This window comes from Rhodnius prolixus, unplaced genomic scaffold, assembly GCF_049639745.1.
Source record: "Rhodnius prolixus isolate KJV_2025 unplaced genomic scaffold, Rpr scaffold_16, whole genome shotgun sequence".
Classification (NCBI taxonomy): domain Eukaryota; kingdom Metazoa; phylum Arthropoda; class Insecta; order Hemiptera; family Reduviidae; genus Rhodnius; species Rhodnius prolixus.
Genome location: NW_027411616.1, coordinates 2,365,877 through 2,389,951, shown reverse-complemented (window position 1 = coordinate 2,389,951; position 24,075 = coordinate 2,365,877). Strand labels below are relative to the sequence as shown.

The following is a 24,075-nucleotide window of genomic DNA, read 5'->3' as shown; positions in this document are numbered from 1 at the left end:
CAAGTACTCAATTAAAGGGACTGCATTAAATTACAACTGAGAAATGAATAATTTACTTGTTATTAACTGTGTGTTATTTGTGCTCTCAAATACTTCTGTTAGACGAATTGAAGATTCAAATTTTGTTCTAACTTCGTGATTCAAATTTAAATAGTGATCAGAACTACCTTTGTCTTTTTATTTTATATTAATGTGCATGTGTATGTGATTACACAGAATAAAGGGCATAATAGAGATAAATCAGGAAAATAATGTGGAATAGAGTATGAAAATAAGCTTCTATTTAGTTATGATGAAGAAATAAACATTTTGTTATTATTTTCACAAAAAAATTATTATAAATGAAGTGGCCAGCATAAGGGTCCGTGACATCTAATAAATTCTAAAAATATCAATGAAAAGTTAATGCAGTAAAATTTCTTAAATGATATCAATGAAGTATTAATGAAATGTTGGGTACTTGCTGATTTGGGTACCTTTTGGCGTTTAAACAACCCTTATACTTACCATTTTAAACTGTGAGTTTTTGTTAAAGCGTCTGTAAGAAAGATGAAAATTCTATACCATATGAATTTAATTTGTGCTTTCTGTTAAAGCCAGCGCATTGACAAATACACGTTGCACACAAATAGTGTAATGATTCATCAAGGACTAATTTTTACTGTTAACCTTATCTCATACTTCTGTAAAAACATATTACTCTCCAATGTAGCAAGTGTTTCCATGCCATCATTAATATCGATATCAGCTGCATACGAAAGGAGCGCCGCTTTTGTGGCAAGTTGTCAAGCAAAAATCGAAGGAACAATCAATTTGACGACTTATCATGTGACAATTTTTCCAGAAATTTTGATGTGGATGAAAGAGTGGATAAATAGACTCCATGCAAAGTGCTATTTTCGGGTGATGTACGGTCCTACAAGGTTTGTTTCTAAATCGAAGAAAATAGCTCAGCCGCAGTCCCTGAGTGGACGGTTTACCACTTCCTTTTCCTGCTACTAGCAAGTTGTTAGTGCCATTTATCTCGAGATATCGTCAGTCCAAAAAGTTAGCAAATTGATCCAGACGTGCATGTGTGATCACCATCGCGAGATAAAATTAAATATTAGGTTTTAATTGTCACCACCCGACTCGATAACAGCTTTTGAACACTGTTGAACTTCATGGGAGTGGAATCGAGTTTTTAATTTGCAAATTTTACTTCAAACAATTGGATTGGAGCATCTTTAGTGCCATCCCAATTTAAACTATGGATTATCGCCTATTAAGTAGGATTAATTTGGAATTATTAACCGAAATTCCAAATTTGAGGAAACGCCACTCCACTAAATACATTATCTTAGTTTTGTTATTTTTTTCGAAAATGCTACTTTCAAAATGAACATGTTTACTTTAGTAACAATGGTGAGCTTCAAGGAAATTTAATTGCGCCAACTTGGTAAAGATCCAATGGTCAGTACTTTTTTTTTTTTTTTTAATGATTTAAGGCGCGTCAACATCTAAGGTTATTGGCGCCCGGAGCTTTTTTCAGTGCACTGCCGGTCTCCGGACAGTGTTCTCTCGTTACAGACAACACTGTCCGTCACCGGACAGTGAGCTGTAAGAAGCTCCTAGGAAGAGAAAATCTAAAGGTCAGCAGCTGGATTCGAACCCTGGACCTCCGCGTGGGAGTCCAGTATGCTAACCTCATAGCTAATCCCTTCCCTAATGGTCAGTATTGTTCTCGTGTACAACTACTTTGACAATAACCAGCTGTGTTCTTTCCGCCCTCTTGGATTGATGAGTAAAAACTGATTGCTGACCAGTTGTATTCATAATTCCAATTAATTAATATATGCAATTTAGTATTCTGATTTAATCTGGTTTTCTGCTTGGAAATACATTAAAATCAGCATTAAATATTTATTATCCACGTATTAACAAAATATAGGCTGTATTCATTTCAACCAATATTTACGTTACTTTTGATTTGAATTCAAAATTTAAATCTGTTAAATTAAAAAGTAGTATTAGAAAGCAGAATGGCGGCTGGGATCAATACCCGGCCTCAGCTTCTTCTGTATAATTACCGGAGAAGATAAACAAAGACTTTCTTTCTCCCTTGATGTCGAAACTTTATATAAAGGGTTACCAGTTGAAGATAAACTCATGAATGGAACGTTTTAAATGAACTCATTAATTTAATTATCAATTGCAGAAAATGAAATTAAAAATTCTGCTGAGAACACTGACACAACTCTCTTGCTGCAGTTTGCCTCAAATTCTCTTGTAACTTAGAATTTCACTATAATAGTTGGCTTCAATTTTAAGTTATTAACGTTTAATTTGAAAGGTGCCATTTTATTAAAAAATGCTAAAGACCATTCACTTCAGATCAGCTAATTTTCTCCAAATTTGGAATTCCGATGACATTTTTAATCATTATATTGCACCTATATGCTTTATTTAAAATTACACTTTACATTTACAACATTTAATAGATGATAATCCCTAATTTACTTTTGGCAATGGAGCCAAACGATTGGCTCAGCCAAATGTGCGGTTAATGACTTCACTGATTAAAGGGTTCAAAGAAAGCTGTAGAACTAGTTACGGCTCACTGAGAAACGACTACTGACATGTACAAACCAAGTGGCCAAAAAACGAACTCAAAAACCAATAATCGCTGTTAGTTCCAATGTTTATTTTGATGAGGTTTTAGTCAAAATCAATCTACTTGAAGTGCCCCTTACTTAGTACACATTTCAGTGTTTCGCCTTATCTTTAAACTTGCACCATGTTTTAAGTTGTACAACTTTTATTTGGATAACTGTAGAATAGTTTTAGAAAGGGCAATTGAGATAAGCCCGGGAATGCGAGCGTAGTTATGGATCTTGTGCTTAATTAATGCAATGATTTGCTAAAATTCTGACTGCGAAGAAATAATGATCGGAAGGGCCCTTTGGGGTATCCGCCCGCTTCTCGAGAACCAATTTTCAATTTTCGCCTATTTTTTCAGGTGGGACAACGCCTAACTACCAATTAGGTGTTGTGGACGGGGGTGGGAACTCATACTATAAACAATCTTTTCTAACAAATAAAAAGTAGTCATACGCGGGATTCGACCTGGGGATCCCCACTTACAAAGCCACGCTCTTGACCACTAGACCAACACCCGCCCCATTCAAGAAAGCCAATTCAATATGTATTAAGACTTGGCGTACTGAGGACCTATGTAAGGGATGTCATGTTGCTGAAAAGTTTTGTAAACATGAATTTCAGGAGCGTTGCGCGCAGAAACTATTTCATGCTTATCCTGAAAAAATTACCTTCCCAAAGCCATGTCCCGAAACCATGCCTGAGCTAGGGTATACTGATTTGGGGCTCACTGTGTCCAGATATGGTACTGCCTGCTGATTTAAACTTGCACTAAAAATTACTCTGTCTAAATAAAAACGTTTCTAAGGAATTAATGAGATTGGAATTTAAATTAGAACGCACTCACTATGATGTAATTAATGGCGTTTGCGACGATTTTACATGGGACAACAGATACACCAATATTGCCTATTTTAAACCTAAAGAATTGCATGAGAAACAATCTAGAAAATTTTCTTGCTTTTCAATCTAGCGAAGGATTTCGGGTGACAAGTAGGTGGACAGACTGTCCAGATCGAGAGCCTTATCCTCACCGGTGCCGAACCAACTATTGCGTGTCGTTTGGAGCATGCATATGAGGTTTCCAGGCATGGACAGCCAAGCAGCATTCATTTTTTAGGATTCTGATTCCAGAAAAGGCTGTGGGGCTTCTGACAGACCTCTGCCGCCATTTACTAAAACTTTTTTCTTTAAGCTTACAAACGTGAATCTTAGCATTTTAGACCATGGATTTAATAAGCACAGGATTAATTGGTATATTCCACCTTGGAAAAAAAGTGCAAAATTATAAATAGTTTATAAATAGAGTATTTTAGGGAAGTGTGAAGATTTCTCTAGTTAATATTCCTTTCGCCTAACATAGATGAGCTGGAATGCACCTGCGCGAAGAGACAGGCGTTCGAATCGTAAACACTCAGCCATTCAACTACTATAAACATATCGCTTTCATTTCGATTTATGTAGCGCAATTATTTTCTTCTCTTAATATTTATGAAACTAACTTTGAGTCTATTCCAGAATTACTCAAAGATTTTTAAGGACCGGTCCATCGGTATTAATATAAATTGTTATGTTTGTAATTGACTTAAGTAAAATTCGAAAAGAGCAATGAGTCGTAGCTACATACAAAACACCTTTACGCTGCTGAGGAGTCACAACCTTCATCGGACAGTTAAGCGGTCTTTACAGGCTATCGGCTTCTCGAAGTAGTGTGAGACTGTCTGGAACTAAAATAAGACCTTTCACGTCTGGGGAAGTTTTCACGCGCCTCGCTAGTGCAGCCATCAGTAGATGGGTGCAGAAGTCGTAGGGGCAACCCCTGACCTTGGAATAGTTCTACAAACTAAAAAAAGTGCTCATTATAAATAGGTTACCGTATTTTAGGGGGTCGCGAAGTTATTTCTAATAAATAATCATAATTTTTTTAATTTTTTTTTGGCGCATCGACTGCTTGGCCATTAGCGCCATCATAATTATTATAATTTAATAATAATAGGTATATAAGGCTATTCGCCTAAACAACAGACTATTGTAGATTAAAGAAACACATACATCGTGGGGTTTGGCAGAGAATAGCCTGTGTAGGTCAGGAGGAAAAGGAAACGCGGCTGGTTCTGATTCGGATGGGAAAACTCCACGCCTTCATACTTTGCCCAGGAGTTGCTCGCAGACTTCTATGTCTCGTAAGCAGAGGTTTTTCTGTTAGAATCTAATCTAGGGTTTTAAAGTGAAGGTGTAGGCAAGTACCCGGGGAATAGGGGTAACATCCTACTGCCCTGGTAAAGAACCCATCACTCTGGCGGGAACCTGAAAAAGTTGTCTACTAGTTTCACAATCCCAAACGTTAATTCCTCGCAGTGAACAAACAAAAATCAGTGTGCATTTTCTGATATTATTTAGTGTTATAGTCAACCTGACAGAACCTCCATCGAACTGTCTATCGAGCTTCTAAGCTCAAACGCCTAGCATTATCACAAGAGCTCTACGCTGGCACGTTTCCCTCCAAACAGACTAAAATATAAAACTGAGGCATCAAATTTTTTTTTTAACCACAGCAAATAGTCCAGACTCAGTTCATACCACATTTACTCAGCAGGAGAAACCCACAGTAAATGCAAGGAATCAGCGAGAGAACCTGCAGCTGGTAGGATGATGGCTTACAACAGTCAAACACAATCTGTTATACTCTGAAAATTAATAAAAGGTATTACGAATTCTGGTATGAACGTACCACTTTCTGACTATATCTCTAGCTTACACGATCTCTCCAGACTCGTAATGCACATGTCAAAAAAATTAATTGCAATGAACTGAGTAACCTCCATTACTTAAAAAATTAATTCAAACAAAGCTAGAGATCTAATTGCATGAAATGAGAATGCGAAGTTTAGAAAAAATCGTAGAAGCCAATCTCAAATAAGTGACAATCTCAGTAAGCTGAGTACAGGGGTACTTCCGGCCAAAGAAGTTACAGTCGGGTCTTCTGGTGACGGATCAAATTAAAACTTTCAGTTTCCTGCGTTTTTTAGGCACACATACGGACTACTTTGTGAAAACCACTTTTTGGACTTGTGCAATCCCAAAGCGAAGATTTTGAAGCGAATTCAGCATCGTATTGGCTTGCGACGAGGAGGTTGCATCAACAAAGACCAGAGGAAGCGTTTTTAAAAACCAAAATGCTTTTACGATTCGGCCACGCCAAAGGAAGGGTCTTCAAGAAGAGTCCCTATGGCCTTTGCCGATTCTACTAATTAAGAAGCTCTTTCTTTCTGAGCACTCCATCATGGCAGTTCAATGACGACAACGCTAAAAACGAGCGACTAGCCGCTGAATGATTCGGTAGAGGCTGGGTAGTGTTTAAATTCCTCAGTCAAACACAAATAAGGAAGAAGAAACTTTTAAATTATTATAAAATAGATTAATGTTGGGTAATTTATTTTGAGAATTTGATAAAAAGTTGGGGAGAAAAGGATTTTTAATTTTTTATTAAGTTGGCAAGTTCGGTGTTGATGAAGAGTGAGCCGATGTTGTGGAGGCGGAGGCTTGCGGCGTGGGGACGAACCGATAAACTACGTCACTGCCGTGCCCATGCAACTTTAAAGGGGTAGAACTTCTGTTTTATACCTCAGGGCCAGCCCATACGTTTGTATCTACCACGAGCGCACACTGAATTCAGTCGTTCACATATCTTTTTACCCACTCTTCTTTAACCAGCAAGAACTGTTCGTACCATGGTGGCTTGTGCTGCGTAAGAGCGCCAACTGGGACGGGTGGTTATATGTGAATGCATGGTATGGGGGAGTCGGATGCTTTCAAAGAATATTGCCCGGTGACCGGTCCAACCGCTGCCTCATTTCTCTGGAGTGGCGTAGCTCCCGCCTTGCTCTTCTGCTATACTTCCCAATCACTCTGGTAATACCTTCAACCCAAGACACCCCCATACCCCGTAGTATACCTTCTATTTCTCTTCTACACGGCCAAATACTTGGCTTCTTTTACCTAGCTATCTCTTTCAAATTCCATACCACTATTTCACTACCCGGACCTCTGCTTCTCATTCCACCCAACACAAACACGTGTCCATCCGCGCACACAAAATAGATTTAACTTCTTCTCCCCTTTTTTAGATATTAAACTGCATGCATCCGAAATGCAAATGCACACGCTGCTCACAACAGCACGTTCAGTATCATGAAATTAGCAAAATAAATGTGTTTGCAATCCTAGAAAGGGTTACGAAATAACATCATTTCTAAACCCACCCATCCTCCAAATAAAGACAACTGAAACACATCATTTTCAAACATGAAAGCTAGCGTGAACAGTCAAACTGCTTGAAACATAGAACTCGTATCGAAGAGATAGTTTACACATATACCCGTGTCCTCTGAAATAAAATGATTCTGTAAAGGTAAAAGCGCCCCCAGTGGAACAATATCACAAAAGTGTTGTCAAACTAAACTGACAGCCTTTTCAATGAAACCTCACCAACTTCCACCTCATAATTCTAGATGGCATTTCGAATTCGCACTTATTTCACAGGTATTAGAACTGAACAACTTACAGTTGACAGTACAACTTGTATTCTGAAACGAATTTAACTTCACTCTTCAACGCTAAACTGTACGGTAGGACAGTTGTATAAGGGTTGATCGCCAAAAACTGCACAAAAAAGCGTTATGTTAAAAAATACACCCAACTTTGGCAATTTTTTTATTTTTTCTATTTTTTTAGAAATTGTAGCTTAAATCTTTTGATAAAACTCCCAAATTTTTTTTAAAATATATGGCAAATCCTCCTTATAACTGCAATTTTTCGCAACAACTGAGATCTAATAGATTTTAGGAAAAAAGTTGCTGAAAATGAGCAAAAAAAGCATTTTCAAAAACCTTCTTCTTTTAATTTAGGGCTCTTCACCATCTGAGCTGGCGCCAGTAGCTTTTTTCAGTGCACTGCCGGTCTCTGGATAATGCTGTCTCGCTACATCCAGTGATGGAAGTGAGCTGTAAGAAGCGAAAAGCGGAAGAGAAAATCTAAGCTGGGTTCGAACCCGTGATCTCCACGTGGGAATCCAATACGCTAACCGCATAGCTAATCCCTTCCCATTTCCTAACAAAAACTAATCTAGATGTTAATATTAAATTTTAATGTAGTTTCCTTCAATTACATTCATAATCTAGGTGTGCTCCCCATACTTATATTATATTTTCAATTTTATATCTATTTTATATATGCAATATAAAATAGGTAAAGATGTGCTTATTTTTAAGAAAGGCAATTATTGCTGAAGTACTTCGCTACTTATTTGATTATAAAATTTCTTTACAAGTACTCAATAACAGGGACTATATTATAATTTAGAAATGAACTACTATTACAAGTATTTATTTGTAATTTTTTGTTTTCTCATTGTGCGACGAATCCAAGACTGAAATTTCGTTTTACTCCGTGTTTCAAATTACCGCAGTAATAGATTCTCTTGCTTTTTTCTTGGTTGAATTTGGGTGTGTGTACACAATTAGTGAATGGTCGCAAAGTACCTGCACTCTGCTCCAGATCAAGTCCGATACTCACCACATTTCATCGAGGGTCGAGAATGAGGTTTGCACGACACCTGTACATTGCAGCGTGTATGGAAAATGAAAGATTTAACAAGTGTAATATCGCTAGAACGATATTCTTATGAAGGACTTCGTAGAATAATGTTGTGGGGTAGTATGTTGCGTTATTAGGTCAAGGAGTGCAGGAGAAATCGGGTGCATTTTAACGTGCATGTTACAATTTAATAAATTAGATAAATTGTGCCTTAACCATGTTTGTATAGAATTGTAACAGCACCTTAGTAAGAGCACTGCTACTGAGTCCTGTCTCCGAGGATGCTCGATTAGATAAGAATAGAAGGTTACCTGGTCCATGCAGACCGCTGGTAGGATGTCATTCTCAGCACATTACTGCATCGTCACTCCCGCTGTGAACATGCGCAAATTCCTTAAAAAGTATCGGTATAAGCAAATCATTCACGGAGGCTTATATTTCACTAATTTACGTTAATGGATTCATTCTAAAATGACAATCCTTTGTTAACACAATTTTAGCACAAATCTACTACGGTAAGGTGCCCTGCCCAGGGGAGTGTTGTTATTAAGGAAATTTGGTTTTGGAAGGGTTAAGAGGATTATTATCACCTGCTGCCAGCATCAGCTCCATCTACTTTTCTTTATGCAGTAGAAGTGTAGTAATTCGATGAAGAGGATAAGCTGCTGTATCATGTGATTGTGAAGTTCTTCGTCCTAAATTGTTTATCGCCATCGCATATTCTTCCAATACTAAGGAGTTTTCATGTCCAACAGTGAAGAAATTGGTAGCATATTTAAACGTGGTCATACTTCCTTTGAAGCTCGTCTACGTCATCCATCGTTCACAACGTTTCCTGTTGTCTTGCAGGATCAAATTTTTACTTAACTCACGATTCGATAGAAAATGGGTGTTTTTTTGTTGTGGAAAATCAACCAATGAACAGCCTCCAAACGAGATCCACTTTGGTTGATTATTAAAGTGATAATGCCCCCACTTTTCGATTTGTGTTCACATTTAATTACGCTTTAAATAATCTAAAACAGCTCCTCTGCGATTATGCGAACCGTTGAGTGGGCAAGTTTTTTCATAGTTCTTAGAGCAACATCTTTACCGAAGGCCTGATGCTAACTTTACTATTTGGGGGTTGAAAATTTACTTATTCCTTTCTATTATAGAAATTATAATTTAATTGTATTAGAAATTTCTAATTTCAACGTTATAAATATAATGATTCTGGTGGTGCCACAAAAAGCTCTAATTTTCTAAGATTTCTCCTTTTTAAATGTATTTATTATTTTTAAGTCAATTTATATATGGGTAAATTTAAATCGGCCTGTTTTTTACAACTGTGTAATTACTTTGTAAAGGCCCTTAATAACGCAATAAATTAATTTATGTCCGCTCCTAGAACTATTTTCTTTCCATCTTATTTCACAAAAAGGTGGGTGTTACTTAAAATTTCAATAGTTGTATTCTAGGAGAATCTGGTTGGGAGGCTGTCAGTGAGCTTTTAGAAAATAAATCCTAATTTGAAGAAAAGCTGTGCGAGTGTGTTTGAGACCAATTTCTCCAGCGCCATAACCAATTTTATTTATTTGTTGTTTCAAATCATTTGTATAAATAAAAGAAAGGTAGTGTGATAGCATGTAGATGCTGGGACCCCCTGGAAGCCGGGATCTGGAGGCGCCATCAAGCAGGTTGTTTATTGCGCTGATCAGCTTGCTCTCCGCGTACCGCTTTTACACCAAGTGCTACAGCCATCAGCAAGGAGCCTGCTAGTCCTCCTTCTCTCAACTTCCCACGACCTGCATTCGACCTCTTTTTCTATCAATAAACTGCACATTTACACCACCATTTTTACGCCCTCTCCTTCTACTAATGAACTTCTATAAAAATATATTCAAAGCATTGCCAAGATTTACGAGAAATTTTCAGATACGTGTAATATGAGGGAAAGAAATTATTATCCTTATTATTTTTAATTAAAGCGCGGCAACATCGTGGTCGTTGGTATTCGGAGCCTTGGTCAGTGAATTACCTGCCTCCGGAAAGAGTTGTCTCAAGGTGTAAGGATACACAAGACGTATCAAGAGATGTTTATTATTTTATAATCATTGAAAATAATAATAACGGCGCATATTTAATTGTAATTAGAAATATTATTTGCGTACAAAGAACCTATTATGTCTAAATCTAGTGATAAAATTTACCTAATAAAAAAAGTCGAAGAAAGATGGCGATACCCGGAAATGCGAATTTCTGTATCATATTAACGAAACGCGTTTTGGGGGGCTACTAATAAAAATGACGGACGAAGTAAATGAATCGTTAGCAACGAAAACTCGGCTGCCAGGCTTCTTAAAATACTAACATAATATTTAATGGACAATGCTATGTTAGGTTCTTTCTATTGAAGCGATGTAATAATCCAGAATCAGAATGTAACCGGCCTACTCATATCACTTTCACTTAACGCAATTCAGTATTTAAATAATTAATATTTAATAGGTGATAGGTTGGTACATTTATATGTATCTTTAGATGACCGCCATTCCTCGCAAAGGAGGGCCCTTAATCGGATTTCACCGGGGAAGTTTACATATAAAAGTTGTAGGATTACTTTCTGCAATGAGTTCAGAAAGTTTAACGGAAAAAGGGGCCGCATCAAGAAACACTCAAGTAGATTCATAAATTTGGCGCTTGTTTGATTTGATCTAAAAAATTATTGATCCGATAGTATGGCCAAAATATAAACCCAACATCAAGAAGGGTATTTCCTGTGGAGACTCGGTATCAAGAATCCACACGTTCGTACAACCTTCCAAAGGGCAAAAGGACCATGGGTGCAGACTATGTAATCATTTAAAAAAAGATTTAAAGTAAAAGGACTTAGAAATAACCAAATGAATCCTTTTGTAATACAATGAATTTGTTTTCCACTGAGAGCAAAATAAAATCTCCTTAGCAAAAACTTACAGTTTTAAAAGTTAAGTATAAGGGTTGATTAAACCCCAAAAGGTACACAAATCAGCGAGTACCCAACACTTCATTTACACTTCTAGTACCATATTTTTTAGAATGTATTAGATGTCACAGACCCTTATGCTGGTCATTTTCTTGCATAAAATATTTGCGTATTATATTTTAACTGATATGAAGTTTTGGACATTCTGTTTAAAATTGCCTTCATCTTGACAGTGCAGAGTGTAATAATTGTGGGTATAAATCCTGAATTACTTGCCGAGAGGACAAGCAGGATAGTTCATTCACTGCCCGATCGGGTACATCGTGGAAGTCTAATCGATTGAAGTATACGGAATTCCCTATCACAACCTTCAGCTCTTTAAGAGTTTATTTAAGTCTAGGAATACATATAGCTGATGTATTCCTCTGCCTAACGAATACCACCATCTATTTTAGTGGTCAATGTAGCGGACAATGATGATAAATGTGAAGACATCTGCCTGTACGTGCTTGCAATGATGGCCTTATCAATGTCGCTGGCGTATATTGAGAACAGTAAAGGTCCCAGATTCTTTGGAGTCTACAGCACAAACGCTGAACAAGGGAGAGATTACCTACATCTTGCTGCTGACGACCTTCGATATGATTGAAACCATTTCAATTAGCTGGAGGAGAAATCAGATTCTTAAACTGTTTTATCAGTTAGCCTGAATCGATTAGAAGAAAATAGACAAGGGAAACGAGCGATTTGAATTTGGCCTGCGGAACAGCTAGACTTCTTTTTGCAGAGAATAAATTTAGTGTAGTTGTTGAGGAACAATATTTTTGAAGATGTTTGTGTTCTAAACTCGTGTGGTAGCCAACGACTTTTTAGACCCAATTCTATGTTTAAATACTATTTCATTGTGAGTGTTCACACCAGACTGTCTATTTTCAATTTAGTTTCAGCGGGATTCAAATTATCTTTAATTTCAACATGACCTAGGTAGAGCACAAGCTCAGAATTACATTTGGATTCGATATTTGAGTAGACTGAAACTGGATATTGGAAATTGGAAATGGAAGACGGCTAGCCGGCGAGAGAACAATAGACTCCTGAGATCTACTTCCACCTTACTAGCCATTCAGAAATAAAAGCCTCCTTTTTATGAGTTGGAGCATTAATCATTTTAGGATGTTAGTGGCCTGCATTCATGCAGTGAATCCCTTGACGGTGTTATTGTTTACGTGTGGGAACAAGCTCTGTGACATCCTCCTCAATGCTTCATAGACGTCACCAAGAGCACAGCTTTTTTTTTCAACCACTCCGGACGACAGGCCTCAATCTTGCAGCTCTCGATTTAAAGTTTTCACCGTAAATTCGCGTTTCCGTATGCAAAGCTATAAAGCATTGAATAGAAATAGGACAAGCGTAAGAATTCAATAGTGAATGGAACGAAATACGTATTACGAGTACTTATCGCTTTCCAATTTTTTCACAACTATAGTGACAATCCAGAGAAGTAATATCTCACGACTTTTTCATGTGAGTTCAAACGAGGAAAAGCGCTGCTGGGACGGAGAAATTAAAACAATGAGTAATTAAACGTAATGGTGACAAGTGCCTGGGGGTCACAAGACAGTGGAAGCTATGCGTGGAGGTTGGACAAGGCTGAGCCTGGCAAACTTCAACTCCCTTTTTGAGAATTGTGACCGGCGGCTGAGGCCACTTACCACACTTTTTTGAGAACAGGACAAACCACCAATGCAGAGAGGAATTGTAAAAAAAAAAAAAACAAAGAAATATACTGAAAATTACGCTAACAGCCAGCATTGGTCAACAAAAGGTTACAATGTGTTACCACCCACACTTCATAAATTCAAAGAGCAAAATACTGCCTTTCCCACCGTACTCTCTAGACCACAGTCTCATCAATACGCACGCTGTTAGAACCTTCACTCACCAGGCTAAAAACGGGATTAGTCGAAGTCCTTGAATCTCGAGGACCCAGTATTTACAGTGATGGGATAAATCAACTTTTTTCTGGTTGTCTAGTAAGATGTGCTAGTGGTGCTTATTTTGTTTATTTACATCGAATATTAATTCGTAAAGTTATACAATTCTAAAGTGCATACCCTAGAATAACTAATCGTTTCTTTCTGCATGTTCGGATTACTTCTAAGTGGTTTCAGGATTTTGGAAATACATATATGAATTTCATTTCAAATTATTTACTTTTGTCGGCAGCATCCCTGACTTTACTGTCTTTTAATACGCGTAAGAAAACACGTTTGGGTGGAACTGAATGTTTAAGGAAATTCATTAATTAAATTGTAAACGATTTGGTAAAAAAGTATGTGTTTCATAAGAAATTGTTTTAGTAGCACGAAACATTTAAAGTGTACTTTACAAAAAAAGGGGAAAAAAAGCTAATTGCTGTTAAGTTACAGTGGAACTAGAAGTAAGAAAAAAGTAGAAATAGTTGTGAATGAGAATGTAGGCCGCTGACGATGGCAATTAGACAAGTGTTTTGCCTGCGGGGCACAATGAACCTGCTCTAAGCTATAATTGCAAGACTAAGAAAGTGTCAGAGGCGTGAAAAGTGGCTGATCCGGGCCGTAGAATGAAGGGGAACGCAGCGAGATGGGGCAGCAAGCAAGGAGACGACGTTTCACTGAGATGGAGAAGCAACAATTGGCTGTGATTAATTGGGGCTCGTTAGAGCAGAGAGTACCAACTCGTTAAAAACATTTCACCTAACTTGGAGCGAACCTCCGCCAGACTCTCTCGCTGTTGGACATTTTACACACACAATTAATTACTTCTAGTCGGCCCTAAGAACAACTTCTCCACAGCTTCTTCGCTCCTCCTTCCTTTGTCCAGACAGTACAAAAGAATTCGGAACTTTAAAGGAATTAACAACCTAAACAATTGAATAATCCACTTTCTAATGAATAAGGGATTAATGCACGTCGCTCGTAATGTCGGCCAATTCTACAAATAGAATAGAAAAATTTTGTCATTAATTAAGGAATTATTCAAACAAAGCGATTAAATTAATCATTTCTTAACCAAACAAGTTCACAGAAAAATGTCTCATGGCTTAACTGCAGTTTATTGCAGTGTTGCACCGTGGTTATTTTAACAAAGTTGGCTGAGCCGACATAGTTACACAGTAAAGCTTTTTGTATAGGAAACCTCTTAAAGGTGGACAAATAGCTTGAATAGCAACACTACAGACGTCCACTACATACAAGTACAATGCAAGTCTCAGCATAGATATATTTAATATAGCACGAAGTGAAAACATTCACACAACTTCGTGCACCAAGTTCAGAGAAACGGGGGAAAACCCTTTGCAACTAACTATGGAATGGGACAGAATCTGATCTGTGATGGCCCTCGTAAGTAGGCCAATAGAGAAGGTATGATGGCTCTTGTCCGGGATTCAGATAACTCTCGAACATCATACCTCTCCTGAGAGATCTGATTTCACAGACTGCTGCTCAGCATTACTCCCCTTCCCTTGCTCAATCCAAGGCGTCTTGCAACCCATGCCGAAGGATGGGGCGACTACGACGGAAATGGAGGTTCCGAGCGCCATCTCACAGTGACGTCGTACAGTTAAAACGCGTTCCTAGTAAAAACGCAAGCTTTGGAGGGCATTTAACCTATCCTTTGAAATGTGTGGGAAGAGGACATATCCTTTTTTAGGAGGGAGGCTTTTTAGGGAGAGGTCATCCCTAACTGCCATGAACAAAAGGTTAAAAATGTTAAAATGCACTTTAAATTATGCAATCAAAACCAAGGTGCAATATTAATTAATTAAAACTGTCCGGTAGGACAGTTGTATAAGGGTTGACCATCAAAAACTGCACGAAAAAGCGTAACGTTGAAAAACACCCAACTTTGACAATTTTTTTCTCTTTTTCTATAAAAGATAAAATTCCCAAATTTTCTTTAAATTATAGGGCAAACCCTCCTTTATCACTGTAATTGTTTTGCAACAACCCAGATCTTATAGGTTTCGAGAAAAAAGTTGCTGAAAATGAGCAAAAACCGCTTTTTCAAAAAATGTTCTTGTTCTTCTTCTTCTTGTTGTTCTTGTTGTTACCTTTTTTGTAAACAACGTAGCGCCTAAACGCGTGAACCGATATTCATGAATGAGGTGTCATTCGATTCGGAATTTTATTTAGATGTGCCTTTTGGGGGTCTCGACGATGTACATCGAATGGGAAAAGAGTTAGCCCCCTTTATGTAAGGCCCCCTCCAAAATTATTATTACTAATTACTCTGTAAATCTTGGCCCGATTTTGATAAAATTTGGTAGGATGATAGGGTTAGGGCTCCCCTACGTAACATTAAAGCGGCGATCAGCTCTTACACTTGTTAAGGGGAAGTATAGCAATCGTTGCAAATTATCGACACGTGAACCGATTTTTATGAATGAAGTGTCATTCGAATCGAAATTTTGTACAGATTTGCACTTTAAAAGTCTCGACGCCGTGCCTCATAGGTAGGGGAGTTTGCCCCACCCAAATAAGGCCCTTTCTAAAACTATTATTACCAATATTTCTATAAAGCTTAGTCCGATTTTGATAAAATTCAGCTCGAATAAGTGGTTAAAGCTCCTCTACGTTGCTGATGCTCTTGCACCTACTAAGAGGAAGTACTGCGATCGTTTAAATTATCAATGAGTGAACCGATTTAAATCAATGAATTGTCGTTCGATTACAAAATCTTTTCTCTTTGCCTTTTAGGGAGAAGTACTGCAATCGTAGTTTATTTTTCTTACTCCTCCTAAAAGGAAGTACTGAAATCGCAGTTTAATTTTGCTATTTACGTACAAATACCTTCCTATGTTATTCAAAACGCTTTTTCAAAAAAATTGTTATTGAGGATGGTTTGGGGGAACGCAACTATAATCATTCTATAAAAAGATCTCTCCAGTGGTAGTTACGGTTCCGACTTAACACCTTATCAGATTATAATGATAGAATTGCTTATTCCAAATTTTAAAAAAATCTGTAAAGAAGATATGTAACTTTGTAAAATAGACAAAAAGGAAAATCTATCCAAAAGGTACAAAAATCTCCTTAACAAAAACTTACAGTTTAAAATGTTAAGTATAAGGGTTGATTAAACGCCAAAAGGTACACAAATCAGCGAGTACCCAACATTTCATTAATACTTCATTAATAGTCAAGTAATTCTACTGCATTAATTTTCATTAATAAGTTATTTTTTAGAATTTATTAGATGTCACAGACCCTTATGCTGGCCACTTCATTTATAATATTTTTTTGTTATAATTATGATAAATCACATATATACGTACATGCATGTTAAAGTAGAAAAAGACAAAGTTAGAGTAGGCTACTGTCTTGAATTCGTCTTACCGATATATTCGTGAGCACAAATAATACACAGATAATAACAAGTAGATTATTCAACAACAATTATTCATTTCTCAATTGTAATTTAATTTAGTCCCCCTAATTTTACTTATAGTAAAATACTGGAATAATTAGCTGTCCCAAAAATATGCATATCTTATTTACTTTATATTACATATATACAACATTGTGGGATGAATACCTAGATGGAGAATGTAATTGAAGAAAACTATATTATTTGCGATAAAGCCAGATAATTATTACCTATTATTATAAACGTTTGACTACTTCATAAAATAACAATTACTTTAATCGAAGAATGAACTTAAACCGACGATTTTTATTTAAAAATAAAAATAAATAAATAAAATAAAATCATTAATGTAAGTTTTTTATAAAAAAAAAGTTTTGAATTTTTTAGCCTCATATTTTTTTTTCTTTTTAACCTGTAATTAATAGTTTGATTATTATAAATAACTAGATATTACAGTCAATCTACAGTGCTACTTGAACATATATTTTGTAGACGAAAATGGCCAGCATAAGGGTCTGTGACATCTAATAAATTCTAAAAAATAACTTATTAATGAAAATTAATGCAGTAGAATTACTTGACTATTAATGAAGTATTAATGAAATGTTGGGTACTCGCTGATTTGTGTACCTTTTGGCGTTTAATCAACCCTTATACTTGACATTTTAAACTGTAAGTTTTTGTTAAGGATTAGCATAAGCTGTGAAGATGGTAAGATGAAAAACTTGGCAAAAACAAACAGAAAATAAGAAATATATGAAGCAATTCTCTTTTGTAATTATTAGGGCAAGGATTAGCTATGAAATTAGCATATTGGATTCCCACGCGGAGGACCCGGGTTCGAATCCAGCTGCTGGTCCTTAGAACTTATCTTCCTAGGAGCTTTTTACAGCTCACTGTCCCGTGATGGACAGTGTTGTCTGTAACGAGAGAACACTGTCCGGTGGCCGGCAGTGCACTGAAAAAGCTCCGGGCGCCAATAACCTCAGATGTTGACGCGCCTTAAATCATTGAAAAAAAAAGTTGGGGACATTTTGAATGTTGCTCTCAGAATTCCCAAAAAGACACCTTCCCGGGAAAATTACTGAAATATGCATAAGTTATTGATCTAGATGCATGTGATGTGCACAAGAAGTTTGCAATCAAGCGCAGGGAGCACAAAAACAGAAATACTCAGAAATAAATTAGAAAAATGTTAAATCCATATCCATAGAGTAAGGAGCACTTAACGGAGGTGGAATTAGTTGCAACCTTGAACACATTTATGCTCCCCTATAGTGCATAAGAACCGTACATTATAATGAAATTTTATTTTGAAGGGAAGCCTACCGATTGCCCCTTTAGGGAATGTTCCTTTTGAGAAAAAATATTTCCAAAAAAAGATGTAGACCACAGTATGTATGAAGTTGGAAGGAACTGTTGGTGCATTGCCGACTAATATGAATGATCCATTCGGTGAAATGGTACCCCCTGTTCAGGAATTTTGATCTCTAAGAGCTCCCCTCGCGGAACCAAATTGAAAAGTTTCATCTTGCGGCCAATTTTCGTTTTTAGATGTTCGTCCACCAAACAAACCAGTTTTTCTAACTCAGGGGACACAAAACGGACATTTGGCACGATCGCAAAACTTCCCTTATCATGTGAAAGAGTGTTAAACAAAGTAAAAGAGACTTTGAAAACACCATATTCAAACTTGACCTCTACTTGCCCTGCTAGGAGAGAGAGAAAACGTGGAAATAAAAGCAAGGTGAAGAAATCACAGACAGCAAAATTGTTGTTAAATTTTAATAGAAATTTAACATAGAATAAGGTGAGATGCGGTTTTGCATGCTGACGAAATGTCACTAGGATGTAGTATTTATCTTTGATCTGGTTGAGTAGACCGGTTAGAGACCGGTTCTCAGCCGAGATATCATGTTCATATGCCTTTCAAAATTCCTACCTTCTGTATCATTACCTCAAGTTTTAATTCAATGTCAGGTAATATCTCTTCTTGAAAAATAAATATATAAATGCCTTATATAAATATACATCAACTCCTTATACGTACTCTTTATCTAACGATTCCTCGAGTATATCACATTAAATTCCCTTTTTATAAATATAAAAATGTTGAAAAGGAATAAACTAAATAGGAATAAAAGTGGACAACGCGTAAATTACGCATTCAACAATCTCGTCTTCTTACCGATAATAAAATAATAGAAGAAAAATCAAAAATTATATTCCTGCAGGGAGAGAACTAGCTTATTTGTTTAAGAGGTATACTAGTAAGCCGGTGATCGCGGGTTCACATCCGTACCGCTCATAGGGTTTTCTCTTTCTTCCTCACTGTGATGAACATACTATCTTTAGTGATGCGAACAGGAAACCCTTGCCTTTAGGGAGAGAAGACGATCCGGCGGCTGAGAAGACTCTGGGCGCCAATTACTTTAGAAGTTTTCGCGCCTAAAATTAATAATAATACAAAAATTAATGCTAACTGGACGAAACTAATCAGGGTGCTTTCATAGAAGCAAAAGATGACAGTGAGTTCTGCAAGTACTTAGTATACCAACAAGCCGACTCCTGCGTTCAACAAGGAAGAGAGAGAAATATGTAAAATGGACTTGGGTAGCAGGAATGGACCTTGAGGCTATCAATACTCCAGGCAGCCCTCCTATTCTAGGATGGCAAGTTGAACTAATCTAGGAACCCGTATTTTTTTTATCCCGCCTAATTCTATCAGAATCGGATTAACAAAATTATTTTCCCTAATTATTTAAGAAAGGGCCTGATATAAGTGTCACCTAACATATGTACAGCAAGTATTAGTTGGAATGTAAGTAATAATGAATTGTAATAAAATGAAATGAGATAGAATTAAAATAAAAATTTAGAAATGAAAAGAAATAATAATAATAAAAGAAAAAGAATATTATTCTAATGAAAAGGTGACCCGACTTTCAAAAATGGTGGACTGTTTATAAGGGCGATAGTAGCCGGTGCAGAGCGGACGTTATGTCCAGATAAATCTGCCGGTAGGGTCGTCAGAGCTGGCCTCACGTACACCGCATACATTAACAATAGACGGGCCAGCTAGAAACCTAAAGCGTCCCCGCTAATATTGCCGACGGCCGGGGCATTAAAATAAATAGTGATGCGTGAAGGGGTCAGCAAGTTGGAGGCCAGGCTGAGCGCGCCTCACACCGACTGTAGGCTTGCATGAAATTCTTCCTCTTACATGAGCAGCATTTATTATTATTTCAAGGGATCTATTCTGGCCAGATATATAGTCTCAGTATATGCACGAGAAGGCAATCACAACTCATCTCACACTGATGCCACTAACAAACCCTGCGAACTGCGTTAATAGCAACAATAACTTGTACCGGTTAGAGCTACAACTTCCAGCGATTAGCGCCCAGATAAAGCGCTAAAAATATGGAACGACTAAGCAACTTTTAGCTGCAGTGATTCTCGCTGCCACTAAGTGAAAATGTTGCGAAGATTTGAAGGAATGTGCTCCTCTATACGTGCCTGAGTGACTCCAGGGAGCGCACTTACAATATGCCCAGTGCAGCAGTTGCTAAAGCCGAAGAGGGGCCGCAAAACTTCTCCCTGTAACCATCACGCCATTGGTAAGTTAATATTAGGACCGACTTACTCAACTCTAACAAATCCAGAACCCTGATTCCTTTTCAAGTTCCACATTGCTAACTGCGCAATCCGCTTGCCTTAAGCGTTTCAAACTTGTTCTTTAAAATTTCAGCTTTAAGTTCATCACTTGCTGATGATCTGTTATTGTTCGAGTGCCTTGTGGCACTTCATCTTCGTCGTTCTTTCTTCTTTCATTCTTTATTCCAAATTCCTAGCACCTACGTTTGGAAAATGTCGGTGCGTTGCAATAGATGGAGTAAGAGAATTGAGGCGAATGTACCCAGCTGATCATTCATTTAAACAACTTTATAAAGCACAATGCGTAAACCCATAAGGATAGCGTCTAAAGTTATTATAGGGCGAATGGTTGCCTGCGTAAAAACTCGTGGGGAAGGATACGATGAGGTGATAAAAGACATGGGCTGCATCCCAAAACATCAATCTAAAAACCCTATTTGTTGAAGCAGTCAGATTTCTAATTAGTAATTGTGCTACAGTAGAAAGGACAGAACGGGCAATAGTGAGCGTACTAAGGAACAACAAGTAATATTTTAAAATACAACCGGAGCCATCAGTAGTGAAAAGGCGGAGAGATATCAAAGGACAAACTTCTTATTAATGGAAAAGGAGTTGCTGGAGGGAGCGGCATCATTTTCTTTCATTCGCCTCCACTCTCGTTGGACTTTCCACCTCCGGGGGTGGCTGCCATCTGGACAGGCTGGCCGCGGTCATCCCTCCTCCTTTCATAACTATGATCAAAGGCAGTGAGCCGCTCCTCTGCACCCAGCTCGCTCAAACTTATATATTTTCTCTTTATTACCAAGTTATTCAACAATGTCCATCTTTACTTCTTAATGCTGGAGCAAATTAGGGGCACCATGATGACGGCCCGACAATAAACAACCCGCTTCTTCAAAGCACACGAGCTCGCCCTCGCAGGTCTTTCTCCAACTGTTTTAATAATAATGATAATTCCCCCATCTGCTCTAACGTCTGCTATAATCATTTCATTTCATTAGGAAATGTAATTAATACAAAGTGATAACAACCTGGCTACTAGATTAAACTATAATATAACATATAAAAACTCTTTACCAAAAACTTACAGTTTAAAATGTTCAGTATAAGGGTTGATTAAACGCTAAAAGGTACACAAATCAGCAAGTACCCAACATTTCATTCATGCTTAGTTTTTATAATTTAAGTAATTTTGCTGCATTAACTTTTCCTATAGATTTTTTAGAATTTATTAGATGTCAAAGACCCTTATGCTGGCCATATTCATCTACAAAATATTTGTTCAAGAAGCACTATAGATGGACTTTAATATCTATTAATCTATAATAATAGATTATTAATTACAGGTTAAAAAGAAAACGTTATAAAAAATTAAAAAAATTATGAGGCTAAAAAAATTCAAACACTTTTTTAAAAAATGCTTACACCAACATACATCAATGATTTTGTTTATTTTATTCATTTATTTTATTTTTAAATAAAAATCTAGGTTTTCTTCCCACAATGTTGTATATGTAATATAAAATAAATAAGATATGCATATTTTTAGGACAGCTAATTATTCCAGTATTTTACTACTAATTTTACTCCGAATAAAGGGCATATTAAAGATAAATCAGAAGAATAATTTGGTATAGAGTTAAAATAAAGTACCTATTTAATAACGAAGATATAATATACATTTTATCATAATTATAATAAAAAATTATTATGAATGAACTGGCCAGCATAAGGGTCTTTGACATCTAATAAATTCTAAAAAATCTAAAGAAAAAGTTAATGCAGCAAAATTACTTAAATTACATCAACTAAGCATGAATGAAATGTTGGGTACTAGCTGATTTGTGTACCTTTTGGCGTTTAATCAACCCTTATACTTAACTTTTTAAACTGTAAGTTTTTGTTAAGGAGATTATAGAGAAGACGTAGCACTATAGCTGATATACTCGTAAATAGCAATGTTCTAGAGAAAATAGTTAATGAGATATAGAAGGTTTAATATTGGTGGCTTTGCAACTCCTTCAAATTTCAAACCTCCATAACTCGTTTCGTGTTGTTTGGATTTAAATGGTATCATTACCGAATTATAGAGAAGACCTAGCACTATAGCTGATACAAATAGCAATGTTCTAAGGAAACTAGTTAATGAGATATAGAAGGTTTAATATTGGTGGCTTTTTTTTAGAGTTTTTGTTAGAGATTTTTGTACCTTTTGGATAGATTTTCATTTTTGTCTATTTTGCAAAGTTACATATTTGCTTTACAGATTTTTTAAAAATTTGGAATAAGCAATTCTATCTTTATAACCTGATAAGGTGTTAAGTCGGAACCGTGACTATCTCTGGAGAGATCTTTTTAAAGAATGATTATAGTTGCGGTCCCCAAACCATCCTCAATAACAATTTTTTTGAAAAAGCGTTTTGAATAAAATAGGAAGTATTGAAATCGCAAAATTAAAGTGCAAAATTAAAAAATTGAAGAGGGGTGAGAAAAATAAACTGCGATAACAGTACTTCTCCCTAAAAGGCAAAGAGGCAAAGATTTTGAATCGAACGACAATTCATTGATGTAAATCGGTTCACTCATTGATAATTTTAACGATTGCAGTACTACCTCTTAGCAGTTGTAAGAACATGATGGCACTTCACAGTAAAGTAGAAGAGCTTTAATCACTTCTTCGGGCTAAATTTTATCAAAATCGGACTAAGGGTTATAGGTATAAAGAAGAGGGGTCCTCTTCTTTCTTCTCTCTTCCTGGGTCCTCTTGTTGCTTTTCTCTTCCAGGGTCCCTTTCTTTCTTCTACCTTCCTGGGCTCCTCTTCTTTCTTCTCTCTTCCTGGGTCCTCTTGTTGCTTTTCTCTTCCTGGGTCCTCTTCTTTCTTCTCTCTTCCACGGTCCTCTTCTTTCTTCTCTCTTCTGGGCCCCTTCTTTCTTCTCTCTTCCTGGGTCCTGTTCTTTCTTCTCGCTTCCTGAATCCTCTTCTTTCTCCTCTCTTCCTGGGTCCTCTTTTTTCTTCTCTTTTCCTGGGCCCTCTTCTTACTTCTCTCTTCTCGAGTTCTCTTTTCTCCTCACATCGTGTATATGCATATCCTATACGATTTACTAAACTCTTCAATATATCTTCAAGTGTTAGAGTGACTTTACTAAATTATCCATTCTGATCCATTGACAATGCCAAGTTCTTTTTTTTTTTTGTTTTCTTATGTACATATCACATCGTCTGTTCAGCATCTTTAATGCTCAAACTCCGTATACCAATTCACAGTTTGTATTACATTATCAATCGATATTACAATCAACTTAATATCTCTTTCATTCGATGATAACATTATTTTGTAATTACCCCCTTGATATTTTATAAATACTTTATAACACACACATAAAATGTGCGCGGTCATCTTCGAATATAACTGTAGTTGGGCGATCGAAAATTTATAGCAAGCTTTGAGAGGTTAAGAGATGATTTTAAAGAAATGGTTGTTTCACAATAACGATGGCAAAATGGACCATGGCTCGCAAGAATTTTTTTTAATACTAAGTGAACCTGAATCAAGTTCATTCAACGATGAATATTTTTAAAAACCTTTACTTTTGGACGCGCCCGCTGGCAGTAATCTAAAATCAAGTCACATATTCTGAAACTAGAGGTGAGGGGCAACAAATTTTTCCTCCACCATTTTTTTGCTCAGATCAACCGTTTAAGCATGAAATGCATTTCAGTCGTCTTAAAATGAACTCCCCGTAAATACTCTTTAACAAAAACTTACAGTTTAAAATGTTGAGTAGAAGAAGAAGAAGAAAAAGTCTTTATTGATTGTGCCATATATACA

General features: G+C 36.7%; 1 protein-coding gene across 11 annotated transcripts in view; it reads right to left on the bottom strand.

Moving 5' to 3' along the window:
* The window catches only part of Sox102F (transcription factor Sox102F), a 411,141-nt gene that overhangs the window by 279,940 nt on the left and 107,126 nt on the right, over positions 1–24,075 (bottom strand). For 7 of the 11 annotated variants that reach the window (XM_074134517.1, XM_074134527.1, XM_074134518.1 and 4 more), the window contains one exon: positions 8,544–8,605. The exons of 2 other annotated variants lie outside the window; for them this stretch is intronic. In XM_074134517.1, coding sequence (XP_073990618.1) covers positions 8,544–8,552 — 9 coding nt within the window. In that variant the 5' untranslated portion in view covers positions 8,553–8,605. Of the gene's footprint in view, positions 1–8,475; positions 8,606–24,075 lie in introns of those variants that run through there. 2 more of the 11 variants (XM_074134520.1, XM_074134528.1) reach the window with 2 other exon arrangements.